Here is a 22,218-nt window from a genome sequence, read left to right on the forward strand (position 1 = left end):
ACATTTTAATTACTATTAAAGCTTTAGTCTATACAGTAGGATTATGTCGTACTGAAAACCGGTGGCTTTCTACAGATTCTAAAGCCCAAGTAATAATATACATTTAGTCTATTTCCTTGAGACAGCTTTGAAACAATCTGATTGAAAACACATCTGAAACAACTGTCTAATCATATTTTGCTATAACAGAAAATAGATCCTTTTATATTTAACTTAAGGAAAATACACTAGTGCAAGAAAGCAAAAAATTTTGTGAAGGAAGGAATCTTTGGACTTAAATATTTCTTTACTGTTTCTGTAAACTTTTTAAAAATATTTTATTTATTTATTCATGAGAGACACAGAGTGAGAGGGAGAGAGGCAGAGACATAGGCAGAGAGAGAAGCAGGCCCCATGTGGGGAGCCCGATGTGGGACTCGATCCTGGGACTGCGGGATCACGACCTGAGCTGAAGGCAAATGCTCAACTGCTGAGCCACCCAGGTGTCCCTTGTGTAAACTTTAATTGCAGTTTGGACTGGCAGCATCTTAGGTACTTGATGATGCTGACCATTCATTCATAGTGTGTGTGTGTGTGTGTGTGTGTGACAGTTAAAATATCACTACAGCCATTTTTAATATATATCAAACACTTAGGTTTAATTTCATTAACAGTTGATCTTTAAATACACTGATTCATGAATAAGTGAAAACCTTACTTATAGGTTTAATAGACCTATTTTTAATATGCAGTGAACCATCACAAATGCATTATGATCTTTTTTGTTTTGTTTTTTGCATTATGATCTTCAAGCAGTTACTCTCCAGAAGTTTAATCAGAATCCCTAGTAACAGCTGTACCATCAGAAATATTATTCGATAAAGCATATTGAATGTAAGAAGGAGCAGACTTAGCTTTATATGCTTAATTTCTTGAGCAAAGTAAAAAGTTAGACACCTGCATTAAAATACCCTGAATGTTTCAAAGCTGAGAGTAAAATCTGATTAAAGATTTACCTAACATGTTAAAGTTAAGTAAAAGCCACCAAGTTGTCTATGAAGAAACACCAAGATGTGTTTCTTATGGTATGTTATGCCACTTCACCAACCCCACATCAAGGTGAAAATGATTATGTAACAGATTTGACTATTTTATCAAAATATTCTTACTCTTTTTAAAACGACTTCTTAAAAGCCATTTTTAAGTCCTGCTTTGTACACGGTTGTTTACATTATCTTGATTAAAGGTGTTCTGAAATTTAAATTGGCAAGCCAATTCTAGATCTTATAAAACTTAGGTGTACTATATTTTAATATACTGAAATTTTGGTAGGAGGGGAGTAGTCCTCAAAAACAATTATCAAAATGTGGCATTTTTTATACATATTTTTACAAAATTAGCCAAGTGGGGATAATAATATGCTGACGAACTAGGAAATCTGAATCTAATGAATATACCAGTCACTAGAAAAGTCTGGCCCTGAAGTTTAGGATTTCTGTTTTGTAGTCACAGAAAGAGGTATTCCGTATCTTTGAAATAGGAAAGAGGAAATAAAAGGATTGATTACCTCCACAAGTTCGATCTCAAAATTCCAGGGCTCTGAAGGGCAAAAAGTAGCTTGTCACTATCTGCTGTTCTAAAATTCAGGCCTTCGGTTATCAACCACATATGAAGGAGGCTGACAGTGGCAAAGGACACACATGACCGTTTTCAGACGATACAGCTGAACAGTGGGTATCTGATGTGTTACACTTGTGTGAGGATCCAGGATCCAGAAGCTGTGGATGAACTTAAATGCTACTGAGGCCCAATTTTAGAGTAAAATAACTTCACGAGAGATCCAACCCATTTACTCTGTGTGACCGGTAGATACCTTTCTTTGGATTTATATTTTAAAATCACTACAAAAGGCTTGCAGTTAAATGAGCCCTATAATGTATTCTGTTGCAGACCATTATGCGGTACCATGACGGAGCCCGTATATGCCTATTTAATTTGCCTATCAAAGAATGTCTCTGAGATTTTCTGAGGCTGGTGTGTACCTATCTTATCTAATGAGCGGGGTATTTTGATAGTCTCTGGACCCACCAAACGAATCGCAGATTAGTGATCCTTCCAAATAGGGGTAATCAGGGAGAGCAGACGAGAGAGAAATGAGTCCTGGGGTAATTCCTTTGACAACCCATTAATGCTGTCTTCAGCAGTGTCTGAGTGCATTTTTGATCTGAAAAGGTGATAGCGTTTTTCAAAAAGTTTTCTGTGGTCATGAGACTAATCCTGGAACCTAAAAGTCATTTCCAGCTTGACCACGCCACCACACTTTCCACAAAGCCACATCTCGTCTGAGTTCCTGGCCTTGGTCAGGGTTCTGAAAGCAGCCACAAATGTGTAGTCTCCGAGTGGGCACTTGTTTGTAAGTATTTATTTTCCGGAGCCCACTCAGGAGCCGAGAGAAGCTATAGGCTGTTATAGAGGACGGAACAATGAGTCAAAACAACGCCTCCCCACTTTTACACTAATGCACGGGGGAAATCCCCGGAACACTAGTGTTTGATTATGAATGGAGATTGCTTTGGGGGTGAACAGACTGGTGTTGAAAGGCCAGCAGAGAAACCTCAGAGATTCTGGTTTGGTCAAAGCACTAAAAGCCATTGGATGACTATGGAATTCCCACCCAGGAAATCTTTCATAAATGATTTCTGCAGCAAAAATATTGTTGAAAAGTATTTATTTACACTATAGTCATAAACCATCCATTATCTGAACTTCAGTTAGTGGTTTTGCATTAGAATAAATCATTTATATTTCCACAACTATTAAGAGCTAATAACCAAACAAGTCAGCTCCAGTAATATTATTTACATTCTTATCCGCAATTCGACTACAAAGGTAACACTTAAGTCACAAAACAGAGCATACAAAAATATACTTTCTAAAAAAAAAATCCAAATATTAATAGGCAGAAATATACAGCAATACTAACCCAGGGAATGATTTTTTTTTTCCATAGTAAGGCAACCCATTTACATGCAGACCCTGTAACATTGTCTACATCACACAAGGCACCAAGGACACTTCCAACACAACTGCATGCATCCTAGTTTCAGAGAATATATGTACATCCCCCTTTAAATAAGTTAACCTCTGACTCATTTCAAGAGATCATAAATGCTTTACTTTTTTTTTTCCCAAAGGTTCAGAACTTGGAGAACAGTGCACATCAAAAATACACAAAATCTGAGTGGATATACACTGAAAAAATAGTCTTTAGTTTCTCAAACGACTCAAAAAGGAGCAGATATTGCTATGTCCCTCCCATCACATTGCACTTCCATTCTCTGAGTTTATAATACATATTGCTTAGAGGGTTGGAACGACTAGACAAGCTTTGATTCACTGTTCTAGGGCCACAGAATGCAGCATAAAGGCCATGCTTCATTCACTGTACACCATTCCCCGATCAGTCCCAAGCCATAAAGTGCACATCAGCTTTGCTTCTTTCTGCTGCCCCCACCTGAAGGGTTCAGCATCTCCCAACCTACTGTAGAAGAAGTCTCAAATCAACTCTGACATTCAGAGTAAAAAATCGTACTGGGACAAAACACAAGAGAAGGGGAAGCAAAACCTAGTCAAACAACCCTTTTAAAGCAGGGTCAGGCCTCAGCCCTCTAGGCCAGGGGCCCCCACCCAACCCCTTTCTAAGCCTCCCCTATTACCTTGGGGTGCCAGTCAACTCACCTAAGAGAAACTAAGGTGGGTTGAGTTTTAGGAAGGACCTGCCTCTAAGTGGACAGGGGGCCCTTTGCCCAAGGAAGGAAGAGAGGGACAGGAAAGGGTGGTAGTGTTTGTTGTGCAGCTCGACTGGACCAGTGGACAAAGGGCCTCCGGGGCCTCAAGGAGCTGGTGTGTCAGCCCGAGTCTCATCTCAAGGTGTCCGGGTCCGAGAGGAACAAGGGGCAAGGGACCCTCCGCCGATGGTGCTGCCATTGCTGCTGCACAGCGGCCCCCCAGCCTGCGAGCCCCCGGGGCAAGAGGCTGTAGAGGCAGCTGGCACGGATGAGGAGGGGGCGCTGCTTTTGCGCTCCTTCTGTCTCAGGTGGATCTTGGTGTGGCGCTTCCTCTCATCACTCCGGGCAAACTTGCGGCCGCAGTAGTCACAGGCAAAGGGCTTCTCGCCAGTGTGGGTGCGGATGTGGGTAGTGAGGTGGTCACTGCGGCTGAAGTTGCGCATGCAAATCCGACACTGGAAGGGCTTGTGTCCCGTGTGGATTCGGATGTGTCGGGTCAGCTCATCGGAGCGGGAGAAGCGCCGGTCACAGCCTTCTGCTGGGCACGGGTAGGGCCTCTCATGCACTGGGGTCTTGCTAGGCCTGTTGGGGTACTTGCGAGGCCTCAGAATGGGCCGCAGAGGCAGGTGGTGTGGGTTATAGGCGGCGGCGGCGGCTGCCGAGCTGCTGCCAGGCAGCCGGGGTCCCTCACTGCCTCCACTGGGCCCTGGCCCTGTGGCCCCAGCACTGGGGCCCCCCAGGGTAAAGTTGCGAATGGTGGAAAGTGGAGTGAGTGGAGGAGGGACTCGCAAGGAGTCCAGAGGGCAGGGAAAGGGTTTGCGGTCTGGGCCAGCTGTACCATGTAGGTCTCTCTGGCACTGTGATGGGAAGAATCCGGGGTAGTCTGGGATCATGGGAAACAGACCGGGGTCCGTGGCTGGCTTAGGGGAGGGGTAGGAAGGAGGTGGTGGGTAGGCCAGAGAGGAGGAGGTGGAGGTGGTGGCTGCCGACAGGAACGCCGAGGGGTCCTGGTAGAGGTCTCCTGTACAGCCAGAATAAGGAGGAGGCGGTGGCGGTGGCGAGTAGAGGTGGTCCAGGTCAGGCTGGGTCTGAGACATGGTGCACACCCCCAGGGGTCCTGTGGCCAGTGGGTTGGGGGAGGCAGAGGTGACACTGGACGAGGCTGTGGTCGAAGCTGGGGAGGTAACCCCTTGCAGGATGCCTGCACTCACAATATTGATGATGCCTTCTGGGTAGCAGCTGGCACCAGGGTACTGGGGGTCAATGGAGAACTTGCCCATGTACGTGAAGGTCTGGTTTCTAGGTGCAGAGACCGGAGCAAAGCTGCTGGGATATGGGAGATCCAAGGACCTCTTCTCTCCAGTCATGTCAATGTTGATCATGCCATCTGGGGAGGGAACAGAAAGAATGGAGGTGGAGCAATGAGAATGCAGCCAAGAATCCCTTTTCATCCCCTCTAAACATAGGTCCATTCCCAAATCCCAGGATCCTAGCACAGTAGAGCTGGGGCAGAGTCCAACAGGTGGGAAGACTGCAGCCCAGAGACAGCAAGAAGAGGGTAGCCCAGGATCCCACTGGCAGCCAGTGACAGTCTGGGACTCAAACTACCTCCAGGAAAGCAGGATGAGCTACTCCCAACCCCCACACACAGCCATCTGTGGCTCTCGTCCCCAATAAAAACACCCAATAATAGCAACAATATTAAAAATTCCCCATCTGCCTGGAACTTCTCTCGCTCTCCTTTGTCTGGGGGGGGGGGGGGGTCCCACGGCCGGGGCTCCAGGGCAGACACTAGCCAGGAGACTGATCATCCCAGCCAGTGCCGCCCGAGAGGGGAGCCTGAGAAAGAGATCAGTGATTTCCTGGCTGCTACCCATCCGCGGTGCCTTCCCTCCCTCCGTCTCCGGCTGCGCTACAGCTGACGGCTGCTGGAGGGTATGGGGCGCCGCGGTGGAAGAAATCTATAGGTTTCCTTCCCTTCCCCACCGTCGCAGCCTTGCTCCACACCCGCACGCCCCAGCCCCAGCCCCAGCCCCAGCCCCAGCCCCAGGCCCGCGGCGGATCTTCGAGGAAGGAGCGGGGGCCGCGGGGGACCACTTTCCACCGCATCGCCAAGGCAACCAGCGGCGCCCGTGCCCCCGCGGGCCTCCTTCGGCAGCCAGGGGGCTGCTTCCCGCCGTAGTGCGCCCTCCTCCTCCTCGTCCTCCTCCTCCTCCTCGTCCTCCTCCTCCTCCTTCCCGCCTCGCCAACCCCCTCAACTTCGCGGGCGGCGCAGGTGGGGGCGCTCCTTCTGGCCGCTCGCGGAGCGCGCTCGGAGGTTTCCCCGGGGTCGGCGCTGCCCGGGCGGGAGCGGCGGACGCTTTCCTCCGCGCTCCGCCGCCGCTCGGCTCTCCGGCTCTCCTCCGGGGCCCCGAACTTTCCCATCACTTTGTCCCTGCCCCGGGAGCGGGGAGGCCCGGCCGCCGCCGGCCCAGCAGCCGGCACAAGCCCGAAGCCTGGGGGGCCGCCTCCTCTACTCCCCTCCCCGCGCCCGCCGGGGGCTGGGCCCGCCGCGGCGCACGCACGCCCGCCCGCTCGCCGACGACCCGCTGCATCTGCCCGCGCGCCAGCTCCGCCGAGCCGGCCCTTGCTCCCGCCGGCTCCCCGTGCACCCCGTGCGGGCAGCGGCGTCCGCCTCGTGCCCCAACCCGCTCCTCCAAGTCCTGCACACGCACCGCACCCCACCCACCACCTTCGAGCCGCGTGGGGCCCGGCCCGCGAAGGGGACGTGCGGCTTACCTCCGGCCACTCCGTTCATCTGGTCAAAGGGGCCTCCCAGTTCGGCATTGGGGAAGATGGTCACCGACGTGGCGGCGAGGTCCTCCACCGGGTAGATGTTGTCAGACAGCTGGTGCACAAAACCACTGAGAGTTACTGGGATTTTGTCTACGGCCTTGGCGGTCATCATTTGCTCCTCGCACAACCTGGAGACCCAACTCCCTCTCTACCTGGAGCGTCAGAGAAGCCGTTTTGGAGAGGATTTGGACTGAGTCTAAGTTGGTGTCTCCTTTTGCCCTCCACGCTTAAAAGCAACCACAAAAAAAAAAAAAAAAAAAATCCAACAAATAAAACTAGCAAACAAGTTGCTGGTTTTTTTTTTTTTTTCTAAGAAAGAAGAAAAACGACTATTTGCCACTGACTCTCTCTCCTGTGTTCCGGCTGGGAAGCCAGGAGTTGCCGGTGTAGTGTTATTATAACAGTCAGTGTGTCCCCTCGCCGAGCTATTAATCAATTGCTGCTCTCTCGGTTAGACGGAAAGTGTTGCTGTAAGTATTTATGGGCAGGGCCTCAATGCCCGTGACGTCGCTGCCCATATATGGACTGAGGAACAGGGCTGGGCCAGGCGGCTTCTTGCCGTCACATGGCCGATTTGCATACGGGCTCGGCAGCGCGGGCTCCGCCGGGCTCGCGACTCCCGGCTCCCGGACAGCGGGGACCCGCGGGGGTCCGGGGCGCGCGGCCCGAGCCCCAGTCCGCGTGCGGGGCGCGGGGCCCGGCGGGGGGCGGGGGCGCCGCGGGGGCGGCTCCGGCCGCGGGGGGAAGAGCTCGCGGGTCCTAGCTGCGGCGAGGCCTCCCCGGGCGGGGAGGAATTCCGGTTCTCCGGGACTTTCCAAAAAAGGCGAAGATCCGGTGCCGGCGGCCCCGCCTCCCCAGCCCTTGTTTGGGAGCCATTCCGGAAAATTAAACTTCGGAAAGAAACCGAGCGGAGCCGAGACACTACAGTCAAACCCCTACTCACTTTCTTGGCAGCTCAAAACCGCAAGCAAAAGGAGGCAGCTAAGAAAAAAAAAAAAAAAAAAAAAGCTGCATGCATTCACGGAAGCTGACTGTTTTTTTCTGAATTACTTGGTGGAAAGAAGTGGCTGGTGATAAGAGTGAATGCGGTATTGCTTTTTTGGAAAGTCTGTGCTATTTATACGGGAGCGAAAACGGAACAGGTTCGGGGTTGTTTGTTTGTTTAAGTATTTCGGGCACCTTGGGGCTGGGGGGTAGACCCCAGGAGGAGCAGAATAACTGCGGCGAGCTTCGAGAGAAATCCTCAGCCGGAGACACCCCCCTTCCTCTGCCCGCGCGCTCCCCGCCCCCCTTCAGCTGCCGCGCGGAGCGGGCGCCCTTCCCGGCGCGTCTGGGCGGTCGGCTGTGTGGGGGCGTCCAGATGGAGGCTTGGACACTCACCCTGCCCCGCCACGCACACGCGCACACACTCGTACACTCACACGCGCTCACTTCCGCTACACACACTCCCGCCCCCGCTGCCTTCTCACACACCCACTCGCACACCTTACGCTACACACCTCCCTGTTGACAGCGCGCCGGGCGCCCGCCCCGCCCGCCCTGCCCGCCGCCCGGGGTGCCCCGCAGCACAGCCTCCGCGCCTTCCCCGCCCCGACGGGCGCGCCTGCCCGCAGCCCGGCCCTACCCCGCAACACGCACGCTCGGGAGAGCCTCGCCGCCTGGCCTCGCCGGGAGCCGCCCCGGGAGCCCGCGGGCCGCGTCGCTAACCTCAATTCCCAGCCGCCATCACCCCACGCGCGCTTCCCTCTTGGAGTAAACACGTAAACAACCACAACCACAACCACAACCACAACCACACCGTCCCGCATGGAGGCCTTCCTGTTTAGTTCCCGAAGGAAAATCTTTAAGAACTTTAAGGCGGCCCAGGCAGCGGCGGGTCCTGGCTCGCAGCACGCCCGGCTCCTGCCTCCCGGCCCGCCCGCGGGAGGTGGTCCCGGGGCCCGAGCCCGCCGCCGCCGCCTGGCTCCGCGCCGCCCCGAAACCGACACCACCTGGGACAGAGCGCGCGGGCAGCGTCCGGGGCCCGGCCCGGCCCCCTCCCGCCCCCCTCCCGCCCCCCGGCCCGGGACGGCCGCAGCCTCGTGCGCACCCCGGCGGGCGAGAGCCACGACGCCACGCCGTGGAGGAAGCGCGCGCTGCAGGCGGCTCTCGCGCCGCTCACCTGCCGCCGCCGCCGCCGCCGCCGCCAGCCCGCTCCCTCCCGGCCCCGAGCGCGCGCGGCGGTCGGGACCCGCGGGGAGGCCGCCGGCGGCTTCTGCTCCTCCGCCCCGGCGTCGCGTCTCCCCCTGCCCGCCGCGAAATCGTCTCGTCAGGCGGCCGGCCACCTTCCTGACTTCCAACGCCCAGGAAAAAAATTGGGGAAAGTTTATCGCCCGCATCGCGCGCCCTTTCCCAGTTGGAGATAAAAATAAAAGGGGAAGGAAGGAAATCGCGGGGACGTTAGCGCCCTTGTAGAGACCCCACCCTCGGCGTAAACGTGCAAAGTCCCATTTCGTTAAAAAAAAAAAAAGAAAGAAAGAAAGAAAAAAAAACCAAGAACAGAACGCCGCTCGCTTACCACGTGCGCCAGCCCGCTCCGCCTGCGCTCCGGCCGGTCCCGCGGCCCCCGCGCTGGCCACCGGCAAGACGACGCCTCGGAGGGGAGCCCGACTCGCATCTCCAGCCTGGAGTCCGAAAGAAGTGGCGGGGGGGAGCCGGATTATGCAAATGTGGGTCGTGGCAGCGGGACTCGGGTTACGGCCCCGCCGGCCTCCGAGGTGAGGCCCCCACACGCACGCAGCGGGCGCGGCGGCTGCCGGAGCTTCGCTCCTCTCCACGCACATGGGCGGGCGAGTCTCCGGGGCCGCCCCGCGCCGGGCGCCGCTGCCAACGCCGTCGGAGGCCGCCCCGCGCCGCCCGGAGGGGGAGCTCCTGGACGCCCGAGCGGCGCTGGGAAGGGCGCAGAGGCCGGGGCGCAGGCGGGGGCGGCCCTGGCAGAGGGGGCCCTGCGGTGCGCGGCTGCCACCCTTGCCGAAGGAGGAGGCCGAGTTGGGGCGGGGGTGAGACCCGGAAGGCCCCCCCAGGAGAGGCGGGCTCGCCTGGCCCGTCTGACAAGCGCATTAGAGTGAGTGGGAGTGACGGACCCTCTGGAATTATCCCGAGCTTTCTAATAACCCACACCTCTGAAGAGCCGCGCGCGGCCGGGCCCGCGGGGGGCGGGGGTGGGGGGGCAGCCTGGGGCGCGGGCAGCCCCCTGCGGGGCGGCGGCGAGGCTCCGCGGGCTCCCGGGAGGGCGCCTGGGGCCAGTCCTGGGTGGGAGCCCCCCCCCCAACCCCTGCTGGAAACGGCTCTGTAGATACTTCCTGTAACCACCTTCTTCTTTTCCTTCTTGTTTGAAGAGTGGTGATGGAACGGAGTCAAGCCAACCACTCCGTGATCGGTACTGGGAAGGCTAAAGCGACTTGCCTAAAGTCACGCAGCTGGTAAGTGCTGGTGTCCGCCTTGCAACCGGGTCTCCGGATTCCAAGGACACTGCTCCGGTCCCTACATCCCTCTCGCAGGAAAACCCGGTTCTGGAAAGGGAGCAGCTCTTGGAGGACGGAGAGCTCGGGTCGGCCCACTAGGGAAGAAATGGGTCACCTTCGCCAACTTCATCTCTTTTCTTCGGCATTTCTGAGGAGAGGAAAGCTGAGGTCAGGGCTTTCAAAGGGCAAGGGCCGCAGGGCCGCCGTGGGCACACACTCCTCCCCAGGATGAAGGCAGAATTTGAATTCTCGGGCTTTCTAGACCTAGGTTATGGATGGAGTAAGCAGGTTGGCACAGAGCCAGCAAATTAATAGGCCCTCTAATAGGAGAAGTCGAGCGCACAGGATCCTTCCAGGAGGGTGTAAGTGAGGAAAGAAAGAGGTAGAGACCAGAACAACTCTGCAGAGTTTACAGAGCCCCTCCTGTGCCAGAGAATGACACTTAGTACAGAGATGTGCCAGGGCAGCTACTTTGAGGCACTTGAACTTATTCTGATCAAAAAACTAAAAGAGCCAACCTTTACAAATAAATTGATTCTTAAATCACTCCCCCCTAAAAAAAACCCTGAAAAAAAAAAACTGAACAAATTAAATGTCTTTCTTTAAAATAGAGTTGTCAAAAGGCCCAAGTAAATGGAGCACTCCAAGGTGTGTCAGGATTATTAATGCCAGATTCAGATGTGCTTTGTCCTGAATTCCAGATCCAAAAAGGGAAGGGGAAAGGAAGGAGGGGAGCATTTGGTGGGCTTGCCCCTGTGCCTGGGGGATTGGGTGGGAGGGAAGAGCAAGCGTAGCAGCCGGGGGCTTCCAGCTAGCACTCAGTCTCCTCTGTAAGGGGTCTCCAGCTTTTCTTTCCCCCATGATGTGGACTTAGAATCACAATCAACCATGAGGCATATCACAAATAATATGTTAACATTTGCATTTTGATTTATTAAGAAACATTTTTAACATCATTAGAAGCGATTCCTATTGCAATGTCCTTTTCACTCACTCCCATTCTGATACTGCTACTGGAGTGGGAATCAAAGGGATGTCAGAATTGCTCTTAACTACGGACACACGTGAAAGTACAGATCCGAACTCGAATGGCATAGGACATGTGCATCTCAGTGAAAACCAGGCTAATTGCCAACTCTGCCGTCCAGCCAAGCCCTTCTTAAAGGTGCCCACATGTGCAGAGAAAACTGATAAATGGTTCCCTGCATTCAGCATCTCACTAGGCATCCAGTAATCCCAGAGACTATAAAACAAGCACAGATTAGGCCAGTCAGAGTTGTTGGGAAGCCTGAGAGCAACATTGCTTCACACCAGTTCAGTGTGCAACCAAAATTGTGTTTTGTTGGCACAAATCATCCAGACAGGAGGAAATAAGACTCCTGTGATCTCATGTTGTAGCAGCAGCACTGGCTTAAGCAGAGGTTGCTCAGTTCACCTATTGGGAAGTCAACAGATATTTCTTGAGCATCTACTGTGTATCAGGTGCTAAGCCAAAGCCTGGACATACAGTGGTGCCTAAAACCAGGCCTGGTTACTGCCCCCATGGAGCTTATAGTTAGTCACACAAATATAAAATTGTAAGCAATGAGAGAGTGTGACCCCAATGAAGGAAAAGAACATAGGACTAAATTCAGCCTAGAAGGCTGAGGAAGTCTTCCTCTAAGCCGAGATCTGAAGGATGAGCAAGGATTAAGGAATGGTCAGTGGATAGAGCATTCCCAGGAGAAAAAGCAGGTGTGGAAAGGCCCCAAGGTGGGAGGACAGAGAATGTATTCATGGAATAGAGAAAGTCCAGTGTGGGTGGAAACCTCCAGGCCACCTTCCATACCTGGTACACTGGGGCTGAGGGGGTAGCCAGTGCAAGCAGACTCCTTGGAAGCCCCTCCCCAAACCATACTGCCTCCAACCGCCAAGATTGTAAGCTCTACAAGGTCTCTCCTTTTCCTCCGCCGTTATCTTTTCCTGGCTAATGACAATGGCATTATAATTTTAACATTTGAGGTTTTTTTTGTTTTTTTTTTTTTACCACTCAACTTCTGCAAAGGAATAGAATATGCCAACAAGATTTCAGCGAGAGAACATCGACAGAAATGCTTATTGACATCGGTATTGTGTTTCAGTGACAGTCCTAATGAAATAACATTCCTTCGTTGTCTATTTCTCAATCAGGAAATGACAGACCACATGAATTTTGTCCCATTGAAAATGACTAGATTGCAGAAGTACAGTCTCTCTCTCTCTGGTAGAAACACATCATGTCAAACCTACTGATCACTTTACCACTGCTGGCAAGAAGTAAAAAGTAAATCAATGTATCATTTATCACAATTGTTGAAGACAAGGTACATATCAACCTGGGTGCCAGGTTAATAAGTGATAGTCTGTCAGTTTGCTGGCAAAGGCTCAAAGTCAAACCTCCATTCCCAATCACCTTTTTTTTATGCCTTTAAATGTTAAATCTTTCAGCTTATACATTTAAATGTATGAAAAATGAAGTCCACTCTAACTAGGGAATTCCTGGATTTTTTTATACGCACATCTCTAACCTGCTTACAATACCAGGTTATGGAATGCAATTTTCCTTTTTCCAGATAATGTCAGACTGCCCAGAGAAGCTTTTGTTTCTATGTTGAGAAAAGGAGGGGGCTGGTCAGTGCATCCAATTGTCAGAAGATTTGTTTTGTAGCATTTAACCCCTCCCCAAAATCAAACGTTTCATGTTTCAACTTAATAATCTTGACAAGATCAATTTAAGAATCTTAACCATTTCTTGTGATTAAGATTCTGAGCTCTGGAGGCCCAGACAGCCTGGATTCAGATCCCGGGTCCTAGATTTAAATCCTAATTCTGGGGCAGCCCCGGTGGCTCAGCGGTTTAGCACCACGTTCAGCCCAGGGCCTGACCCTGGAGACCCAGGATTGAGTCCGTGTCAGGCTCCCTGCATGGAGCCTGCTTCTCCCTCTTCCTGTGTCTCTGCCTCTCTCTCTCTCTCTCTCTCTCTCTCTCTCTCCCTCTCCCCCTGTGTCTCTCATGAATAAATAAATAAAATCTTTTTTAAAAATCCTAATTCTGATACCACCTAGCTGTATGTTCTTAAGTAACTTATATAACTTCTCTGTGCCTCAGTTTACTCCTCTATAAAGAGGAAAAAGTTGATTATAAATATTTCATAGGGTATATTGAGGATTAAATTATTTTGATAGATGAAAAGCACCTAGCATACTTTTGGTATTTGGTATGTATGGTAAGTATTCACTGTTAGCTTTTAAGTTATTACTATTACTGAGCACCTACTTTGTAGATAGTGTACTATGTTCTTCTGGGTTCGTTGCTTTATTCCTCACAACCATCTTGCAGAACAGGGCTGTTTCTTCCCATTTCACAGATGAGAGGACTAAGGCTCAGGAAGATACAGAGCTTACCCAAATTCACCCGTTGGGAAGTTGCCAAGCCAGAATACAAGCTCTATTTTCTCAATGGCCAGAGCCCACATCTCCTAAGTGTATCAAGTGATGGAAAGCAGCCTGCAGCAGATAAGAGCAAAAAGAATAGCTCCACCTCCAATCCCGATGTATAAAGCATTTTTGATATTTATTCCCAAATTCAGAGTTCTAGCTTCTAAGAATAATGATGATAGTAATGCTGAGGAGTTTCGGGTTTCGGTCGTAAGGAGGAAAGTTCATCCAGAAAGCAGCGATTGTTGACACAAAATTTACAACAAGCTGTGCCCATGTGGAAAGCGTCATCTAAACTTCAAAAGCCAAGTTCCACATTTATAAGAACCTGACTGACAACACTTTTTTTCCCCCAGGAAGATCGAAATGCATGATGATAATACTGTTGTTTTTCCAAGGAGGTTTAAAAGCGTAGAATAGAAATTTAAAATTTAGGAAGAGTGGGTTAGCGAGTGACCTGCAAAATCTAGGGGCCGTGCTCCAGAAGAGACATTCCTAGACTGCGTGTAACCTGTGCTTGGGACTTGCCTTGTGCTTTGTCTCACGGAGTCTCTGTGCTGTTCCCTTTTCAACTCCATAAAGTCCCTGAAGGCAGAGACATCCAAATGTGCTCCCTGTCTGTCCTCCAGCAAGCAGAGTTCTGCATAGGAACTTGCTAGAGCCATCCCAGCAGTGAGAGGTGAGACCTGGCCCATCTGAGATTTTCATATGCTATCTGGTCACAGAGCTCCAGATTTCCATTCTACCCAGATGACAGCATGGGATGTCTAATGATTTCTCCATATGTTGGACTTCAGGGCAAGGACAAGGACCCTAGAAAACATCCTCTGAAGGGCTTCTTTTCAGATATGGCCTTTGGGGAAAGTTTTTTTTTTTTATTTTTTTAAGAAGATTTTATTTATTTATTCATGAGAGACACAGATAGAGAGGCAGAGACACAGGCAAAGGGAAAAGCAGGCTCCATGCAGGGAGCCTGATGTGGGACTGGATCCCGGGACTCCAGGATCACGCCCTGAGCTGAAAGCAGACGCTTAACTACTGAGCCACCCAGGCATCCCTGGGGAAAGGATTAAGCAAGGTATGGCCTTGTTTATATCGGGAAGTTCCAAGCTGCCACCATTTGTTCTCAGCACAGTGAGTACCACTGATGTGACGGTAGCCCAGAGTGAGGACCACTGTGGAGACATCAACCCAGAAGCCCTTCTCAGGCCAGCCTCCCTCCTCGACTATTCCATCTACTGGTCATAGATGCAGGCAATGCATGTAGCTGGGGAGTGGAAGGAATTCAGGGTGAGGAGCCCCAAGATTCCCCTTCCCAGTTCTACCTCTGCCGCAGACTGGTGCCATTATCTTGGGTCGGTGGTTGATGTCGAAGGAAGCAGCAGTGCCTCCTCTACTCGCATCACTCAAGCCTCGGGTGGCAGCCTTGGGAGATAGGCTATTCTTTTCCCATATCTGATGATACTCTCAACCATATGCCATGAAGATGTAGAGACATCACATCCCCTCATGCCTGCCCAGAATTTTCAGTCGCAACCAGAAAGGCCACAGAGAGTTTGAGTTTTCACTGTGTTGAGTGAGGAAGGTGGTGAGGGCAGAGGGAAAGGATTGGGTGGAGGGAGATTGGCAGAACCTGGTGCCAGGTGTGTCACTGTGGAGTGGAAAATGCCCTAGATGGGGAATCAGGCTCCATGGTTTCTCTCCACAATAATGGTATCCTTGATAATAATAATGGCTAATATTTAGCAAACATTTAAAGTGTACTAAGCACTCTGCCGACTATGTCGCCTTATCTCTTAGCCTACCAACCACACCATGAAGTAGATATCATTACTCTTTTCACTTTACAGATGAAGAAACTGAGTCACACAAACCCAAGCCACAGAGCTAATTGAGTGGAAGTGCCAAGATGTAAACCCAAGCAGTGTGACTCCATCACCTGTCAGCAGGCGCTCCCAGGACCTACCCCAGCCTGTGTAACTAGACAAGCTACTTAACCTCTCTGAGCCTTGGGTTCTTCATCTTTGCAATGGGCCTGGGCATACCTGCCTCAGCTGCCCTCAGCCGGGTATTGCAGTGAGTCAAAGGAAGAGAATTAAGAACACATTCTGAAAAGCAGGTCATGCACTGCAAATCCGATCGTCATCTCCCAGAGCAATTGTGCGGATTGCTGGACCTTTAGTGATAGAGCTGAACACAGATTGGGGTGAGAGAGGAGGCGACATTTATGATCCAGGACAGGGACGGCGCATCAATCGCTGAAATGAACTTCTAACCCGTTCAGTTGCTGACCAATTCTAAAGCCCTTCAAAGTGATCTGTTGCCTCTTCCTTCACATTGGAAGGTGGTCCAGATATGTGTGTTCCTTTTCTCTGGAAATGGGTTTGGGGAATGTGTCCCCTTGAGGCTTGAGGCCTTTGGAACGAATGCATCCTTGGTGGGTCTGCTTCCCTGATGTTAAATACGGGCCTAGACACATGGTCACGCTACTTCTTTTATCCTAATAATTAACTAGAATGTATGTTTCTGCTCAGGAGCTATTGTGCCTGAGAGAATATTGTGGGTAAAATGTGATCACCACTGGGTAACAGAACAATTTCAGTCAATGGCCTTGTAAGCACACAATCAGAATCTCCCCAGAAACCTGGCCAACTCCCAGCCTCTTAGAATTTAGAAAGTTTGCTCTTTAAAAATATGATCATTTAGGGGTGCCTGGGTGGCTCAGTGGGTTAAGCACCTGCCTGCAGCTCAGGTCATGATCGCAGGATCCTGGGATGGAGCCTGGTGAGCCTGCTCAGTAGGGAATCTGCTTCTCCCTCTCCTCCTGCCCCTCCTTCCACTCATGTTCTCTCTGTCTCTGTCTCTGTCTCTCTCTCTCTCTCTCAAATAAATAAAACCTTAAAAAAAGATTATTTAGGCAACAGCCCGTGGAAACTTCAAAAAAGAGGAGAGCTGGAACAATTTAGATCCTTTCTTCTCTCTGTCTGGATTTTATGAAACAAAAAACACAAAAGGCATGACCAAAATGACCACGTTAGCCCCTTCATCCGTTACTCGGAAATCCTCGAGTGAAAACACCTTAACAAAATACTTATTTCCTTGATTTTCCTGTGCTTCAGGCTTCTCATCACAACACGCTCTCATATGATGGCAGCTCCAAACCAAAACCATGGAAAATGATATCTGGAAGCCCAGTATATACAGAAGGTCAAAGCTTGGTGGTACAGCTGAGCTGGAGTGGGCTTGACTCCCTCCACTCCATGCAAATTCCCTGGTGTCTGAAAGCCACTGCTGTGATTTACGAAGCAGGCCCTCAACATGCTGGCACTGGGCCTACTTAAGTAGGTGAACCAGAGAGCAAGTGAATATATAGGGACAGGCCAGTCTTGCTTTCAAACACTGGAACAAGCCATGGTGTTCTGTTAATCCATCCTGTGAATATTTATTAAGCACCTACTACACACCAGGTACTGTGCTAGGTGCTTAGGATGCATCAGTGAACAAAACTTCCTGTCTTTGTGTAGCTTACAGCTTGGAAATTCTTGTGAATTTAATTCCAGGAACAAAAAAAAAAAAAAAAAAAAAAGGAAAGCCCTGTTTGTAGTGTAGTATCTTCCTTTATCTTTAGCCAGAATCACATTTAAGTCCCCTACACTCAAGTCTCCTATAAGGCCATTAGAGACAAAATACCAAACTTGCTTTAGTAACACATCCTGGTATTTAACACGCTTGCAAGACATCCATTCTTCAGAGATAGAAAACACTTTTTTTTATTATGTATTTTATTTTGTTTTCTCTTCAGGAGACATGAAAGAAGTTAGTCATGATGTTCTGAGTAAGAACCAGTCCCAGGCTGGATACAGCCCTCGACCTCTCCTGTGTAACATGGACAAATCTCCGTTCCTATAGCCTGTCCTCTGAAGTTTTCCTTTTGATCCTTTCAGCATCCATATCAACTCTTTGATGAACTTCCTGATTTCCCACACTTCCCAGAGCTTGTAAAGCCTCATCAGACATTTTATGTGGCTCTCTATCCTTCCCAAATCCCTTTCACACACATTACTTCCCTTGGGACTTGAAATACAACCATGTGATGTTGGCAAGGCCACGTTCACCTTTCCCACTGCCCATAGAAGCCAAATGAGACCCAGAGAGGCCAAGGCCCTCACCTAAGTTCACACAGCTATTGAGGAGGTGGAGCTGGCATTCCCAGTCAGGTCTCCTGGTGCTGATGTTGAAGTTCTGTCTAATGTGAGCCTCAACTACTAGTTGGGAAGGCCCAGGCCCTTGAATGCTTGTGAAATCCCTACAACACCTTGATGGCTGGTGGCCAGTTAACATTTAGGTCATGTGTTTCCTTCCCCAGGTGTGCGCTGACCCTGTTCTATACCCCCATGTCATTTTACCCCCAATGAGGGAGGCTGATAGCATAAAGCTAAGCAACAACAACTGATGACCAGCCAGATCCTAGCCCACTAGGTCACTGAAAGCAACTTTGGGCCACCAGCCCCAGGACCATCCCATGTAGTCCTCATTTGTCCCATTTCTCTGAAGTTGGCACTGACTCATTGCTTACCACCCTCTAGGTTATCAGCCTGTGGTGCAACCAGAAGAGATACTCATCTGTGTGGGGTGGCTTAAGTGTGGTTGGGTCTACTCTACTGGGGTGACCAGCCTGACCAGGAGGAGTGGTCAAATTCATCAACTTCATGGACAAAGGCCTTGATGATTTCATTTTTTTCTGAATTTAGCTAGCCTAAGCTACAGTCTGCTCAAATATGATCATATAGTATTTTAGGTGAAATTTGTTGTGTTTGTGGCTAAAATTTGGCCAATTTTACCTTGGCTAATGGGTAACACTTCCCACCCTTTCATGTTTGTCTAGAGGGTGGCAAGAGGTTCATTAATACAGTGGAAGGAGGGATGCCTGGTTGGCTCAGTCTGTTAAATATCTGCCTTTGCTTCGACTCCGGGTCCTGGGATTGAGCACCACCACGGCAGGCTTTCTGCTCAGCAGGGATCCTGCTTCTCCCTCTCCTTCTGCCCCTGCCCCCTACTGGTGCTCTGTCTCTTTGTCTCTCTCTCTCTGTCAAATAAATAAATAAAATCTTTAAAAAAAAATACAGTAGGAGTAGTTGACTTGAAGCCTCAGGAACTGGCCAATAACTGTGTTGGTCCAGCTTCACATCTGAGTCATCAGAAGCCTAGCCCCAGTAACCTATGTTAAAACAATAAAAACAACAAAGAAAATGCCCTCTTAAAAAGTTAAATTTGATGATGAGCTGACAGCCTGTTACCAGTTTTAAAAGCCCATGCTCCTTTCCATGACCTATAAATCTTTACATGTTCCGGTCTTGTCCTACCCCTTCAGTCACAGCTCTTTCCTCTTTCCCCATGCTCACCATGCTGGGCCACCTCTTAAACATCCCAACCCGTTTCCATTTCAGAGCCTGTGTTCTCACCACTCCCCTTGTCTGGAATGGCTCCTGCCCCATCTCTTTGATCATCCCACATCTAGTCCTAGAGACCAAATGTCGTGTACCCCTAAAATTTGTATGTTGAAATCTATTCACCAGTGTGATGGTATTTAGAGATTTAGAGGTGGGGCCTTTGGGGTGATTAGGTTATGAGGGTAGGCCCCTCATGATTGAGATTAGTGCCCTTATAAGAGTTCGCAGAGAGCTCCCGGGTCCTACAGTGAAAAGATAGTTAACTGTGAACTAGAAAGTGGATTCTTACCAGACACAAAAATCTGCTGGTGCCTTGATCATGGACTTCCAAGGCTCCAGAACTGTGAGAAATAAATTACTTTTGTTTTTGTTTTTCAACTACCCAGTTTATGGTATTCTGTTTCAACAGCCCGAATGGATATTTCCTTCACATCTCAGCACAAGCCTTTCCTTCCCAGACCTCCCCACTCTTCCCTGGTCATTCATCTCCTGTCCATCACTGTGTGGTGTTCTTAGTGCTGGGCAGATACAATGGTAAGAGCCATAGCTGTCACAACCACCACTGTATGCTCAACACCAAGAGTAGTGCTAGCAGAGAGTGTGAAGTAAGCATTTGCTGAATGAATGAAATGAAAGACTAGTGATCAGCCAGGTTTGGGATCCACTGCCTTAGTATGGTCCCTTTCCCCCCATGGGTCCCAGCTGCCTAGAAGTATTAGTCTGCATAGTATCCAAGGCCCCATGCAGCTTTGGCAGTCTACTGTTACCGACCCTGAGGATCTGGGAGGAACGCAAGGGCTGCAGGCTCAACATCATCCTAAACTGGGTTGTGCTTTTCTACATAAGGCAGCATTTCAAGTCATGATAAAGCAAACCATATTAGGTCTGTAGAAGAGGCCTCCCCTCCTCTACAAAGGAAAAACTAGAGTCTGTTTTTTCCTATGAAGAGATCAGATAATTCTTATATAAAATGTTCTTTGTGAAATTGTTTTGATTGAATCCTGTTGCCTTGCTTGTGCCAAGGCATTTGCAAGCGGATGGAGCAAATCAATTTTCAGATGTATACTTGGATTATGCTTAGAAGGTAGACTGAGTCTGTAAATACCTGGCATCTCTTTTCACTTTTATACATAAAGGTGATTTATTCTTTTTCAAACTTCAGGTAAGACCCCAGGATTCCATTAATTCTTTCAAATGGATGTTTTGCTTCAAATGATATAGATATAATGAAAAGGAGACAGGAGGAAGAAAAATGATTTTTCTATCTAATCAGAGTACAGGAACTTAAAGTAACTCATATTCTTTGGTGTAAGCAGTGAGGGCTGCATGTTATTTTTTGATTGAATACTGTTAAATTTCAGTTAGTAAATACCATTATTATTAACATTTGGTTTTGAATACGCTAATGGCACTCCCGTGGGCTTACTTTAATTTCAGTGATGTATTTTAATTTGGGCTATAGAAATGAAATTACAGTTTATATAATTTTTTTAAAAAATCAAGAATAAGTTGGCTTCATTGGGACCTAGTTATTTAAAATACACACACAAAAATAACCAATAAATGATGTAAAGAGAAAATGGACGTTCAAAGAAAGAAGTTGATTTTTTCATTGTCATGTTCCAAAAGAATCAAGAATGTCAGGTGTAAATTATACTTAACAGTTAAACAAATGTCATCTGTCAAAATTGAGGAAAGAGGACACTGCTGATGAAATCATCTGCTAAGTGTTTTGAGACCTGGGGTATGTTAAGTCCTGTGCCAGAGGTTACAGAGAATAAAAGAGGAATTAGAGTCCCTGTCTCTTGGAACTTGTAGTCCAGGAAAAAGGCACAAATAAATAGAATGTATGAAGAACATGGTAAGTATTATCAAACATGTTCAAAAATATTGGTACAGGGTCCCAAGAAGGGGAAGACAATCACAGGTATGGTAGTGGCGATTGGATAAAGCAAAACGCAGGAAGGTCACTCATTTTTTTTTTCAGGTTTACATAGAACCATATCCTTCATAACTCAGTACACTTCTCTATCCTCCATCTAATACAGTGGCATGACTGTGACAGATGAGCAATAAATACTGGTAAATAAATTAATTGATCGTTTGATTCTTAATAAATGATAAAGGAGTCTTTCTTATGGTTTGCTTCTCTTTCTCCTTTTTTGCTTTCCCATATGTTCATCAGTTTTGTTTTTAAATTCCACATGTGAGTAAAATCATATGGTATTTATCTTTCTCTGACTGACTTCACTTAGCACAATATACTCTAGCTCCATCCACATCATTGCAAATGGCAAGATTTCATTCTTTTTGATGGCTGAATAATATTCCATTGCATATATATAATATATATGAATAATGAATAATATTCCATTGATATATATATATAGATATATATATATATATAGTCAAATTATGGACAAAGCCCATCTGTAAATGGACATTTGGGCTTTGTCCATAATTTGACTATTGTTGAAAATTCTGCTGTAAACGTCGGGGTGCCTGTGCCCCTTTGAATCAGTATTTTTTACCCTTTAGGTAAATACCTAGTGGTACAATTGCCAGATTGTAGGGTAGTTCTATTTTTAACTTTCTGAGGAACTTTGATACTATTTTCCACAGTGGCTGCACCAGTTTGCATTCCCATCAACAGTGCAAGAGGGTTCCCCTTTCTCTGCATCCTCACCAACGTCTGTTGCTTCCTGTGTTGTTAATTTTAGCAATTCTAATAGGTGTGAGGTGGTATTTCATTGTGGTTTCAATTTGCATTTCCCTGACGATGAGTGACGTTGAGCATTGTTTCATATGTCTGTTAGCCATCTGGATGTCTTCTTTGGAAAAATGTCTATTCATGTCTTCTGCCCATTTCTTAGCTGGATTATTTGTTTTCTGGTATTGAGTTTTATAAGTTCTTTATAAATTTTGGATACTAACCCTTTATCAGATGTGTCAATTGCAAACCATAAGAAAGACCCTTAATTACAGAGAACAAAGAGTGTTTCTAGAAAGGAGGTGGGTGGGGGGATGGGCTAGATTGGTGATGAGCATTAAAGAGTGCACCTGCTGTGATGAGCACTGGGTGTTTGTTACATGTAAGTGATGAATCACTAAATTCTACTCCTGAAACTAATATTACACTATATGTTAACTAACTAGAATTTAAATAAGAACTTGAAACATTTAAAAAATAATAATAAATAAATAATAA

General features: G+C 48.6%; 1 protein-coding gene across 5 annotated transcripts in view; it reads right to left on the reverse strand.

Moving 5' to 3' along the window:
- Positions 1-2,690: 2,690 nt before the first annotated feature.
- Positions 2,691-22,218, reverse strand: part of EGR2 (early growth response 2) — a 104,543-nt gene continuing 85,015 nt past the window's right edge. For 4 of the 5 annotated variants that reach the window (XM_049108973.1, XM_035715277.2, XM_035715278.2 and 1 more), the window contains 4 exons: positions 10,047-10,253; positions 9,160-9,265; positions 6,546-6,654; positions 2,691-5,154 (listed from right to left, as the gene is read on the reverse strand). In XM_049108973.1, the coding sequence (XP_048964930.1) occupies positions 3,905-5,154; positions 6,546-6,654; positions 9,160-9,258 (1,458 nt within the window). In that variant the 5' untranslated portion in view covers positions 9,259-9,265; positions 10,047-10,253 and the 3' untranslated portion in view covers positions 2,691-3,904. Of the gene's footprint in view, positions 5,155-6,545; positions 6,655-6,754; positions 7,226-9,159; positions 9,266-10,046; positions 10,254-22,218 lie in introns of those variants that run through there. The other variant, XM_025434200.3, reaches the window with a different exon arrangement.

This window comes from Canis lupus, chromosome 4 (assembly GCF_003254725.2).
Source record: "Canis lupus dingo isolate Sandy chromosome 4, ASM325472v2, whole genome shotgun sequence".
In the NCBI taxonomy this organism is placed as follows: domain Eukaryota; kingdom Metazoa; phylum Chordata; class Mammalia; order Carnivora; family Canidae; genus Canis; species Canis lupus.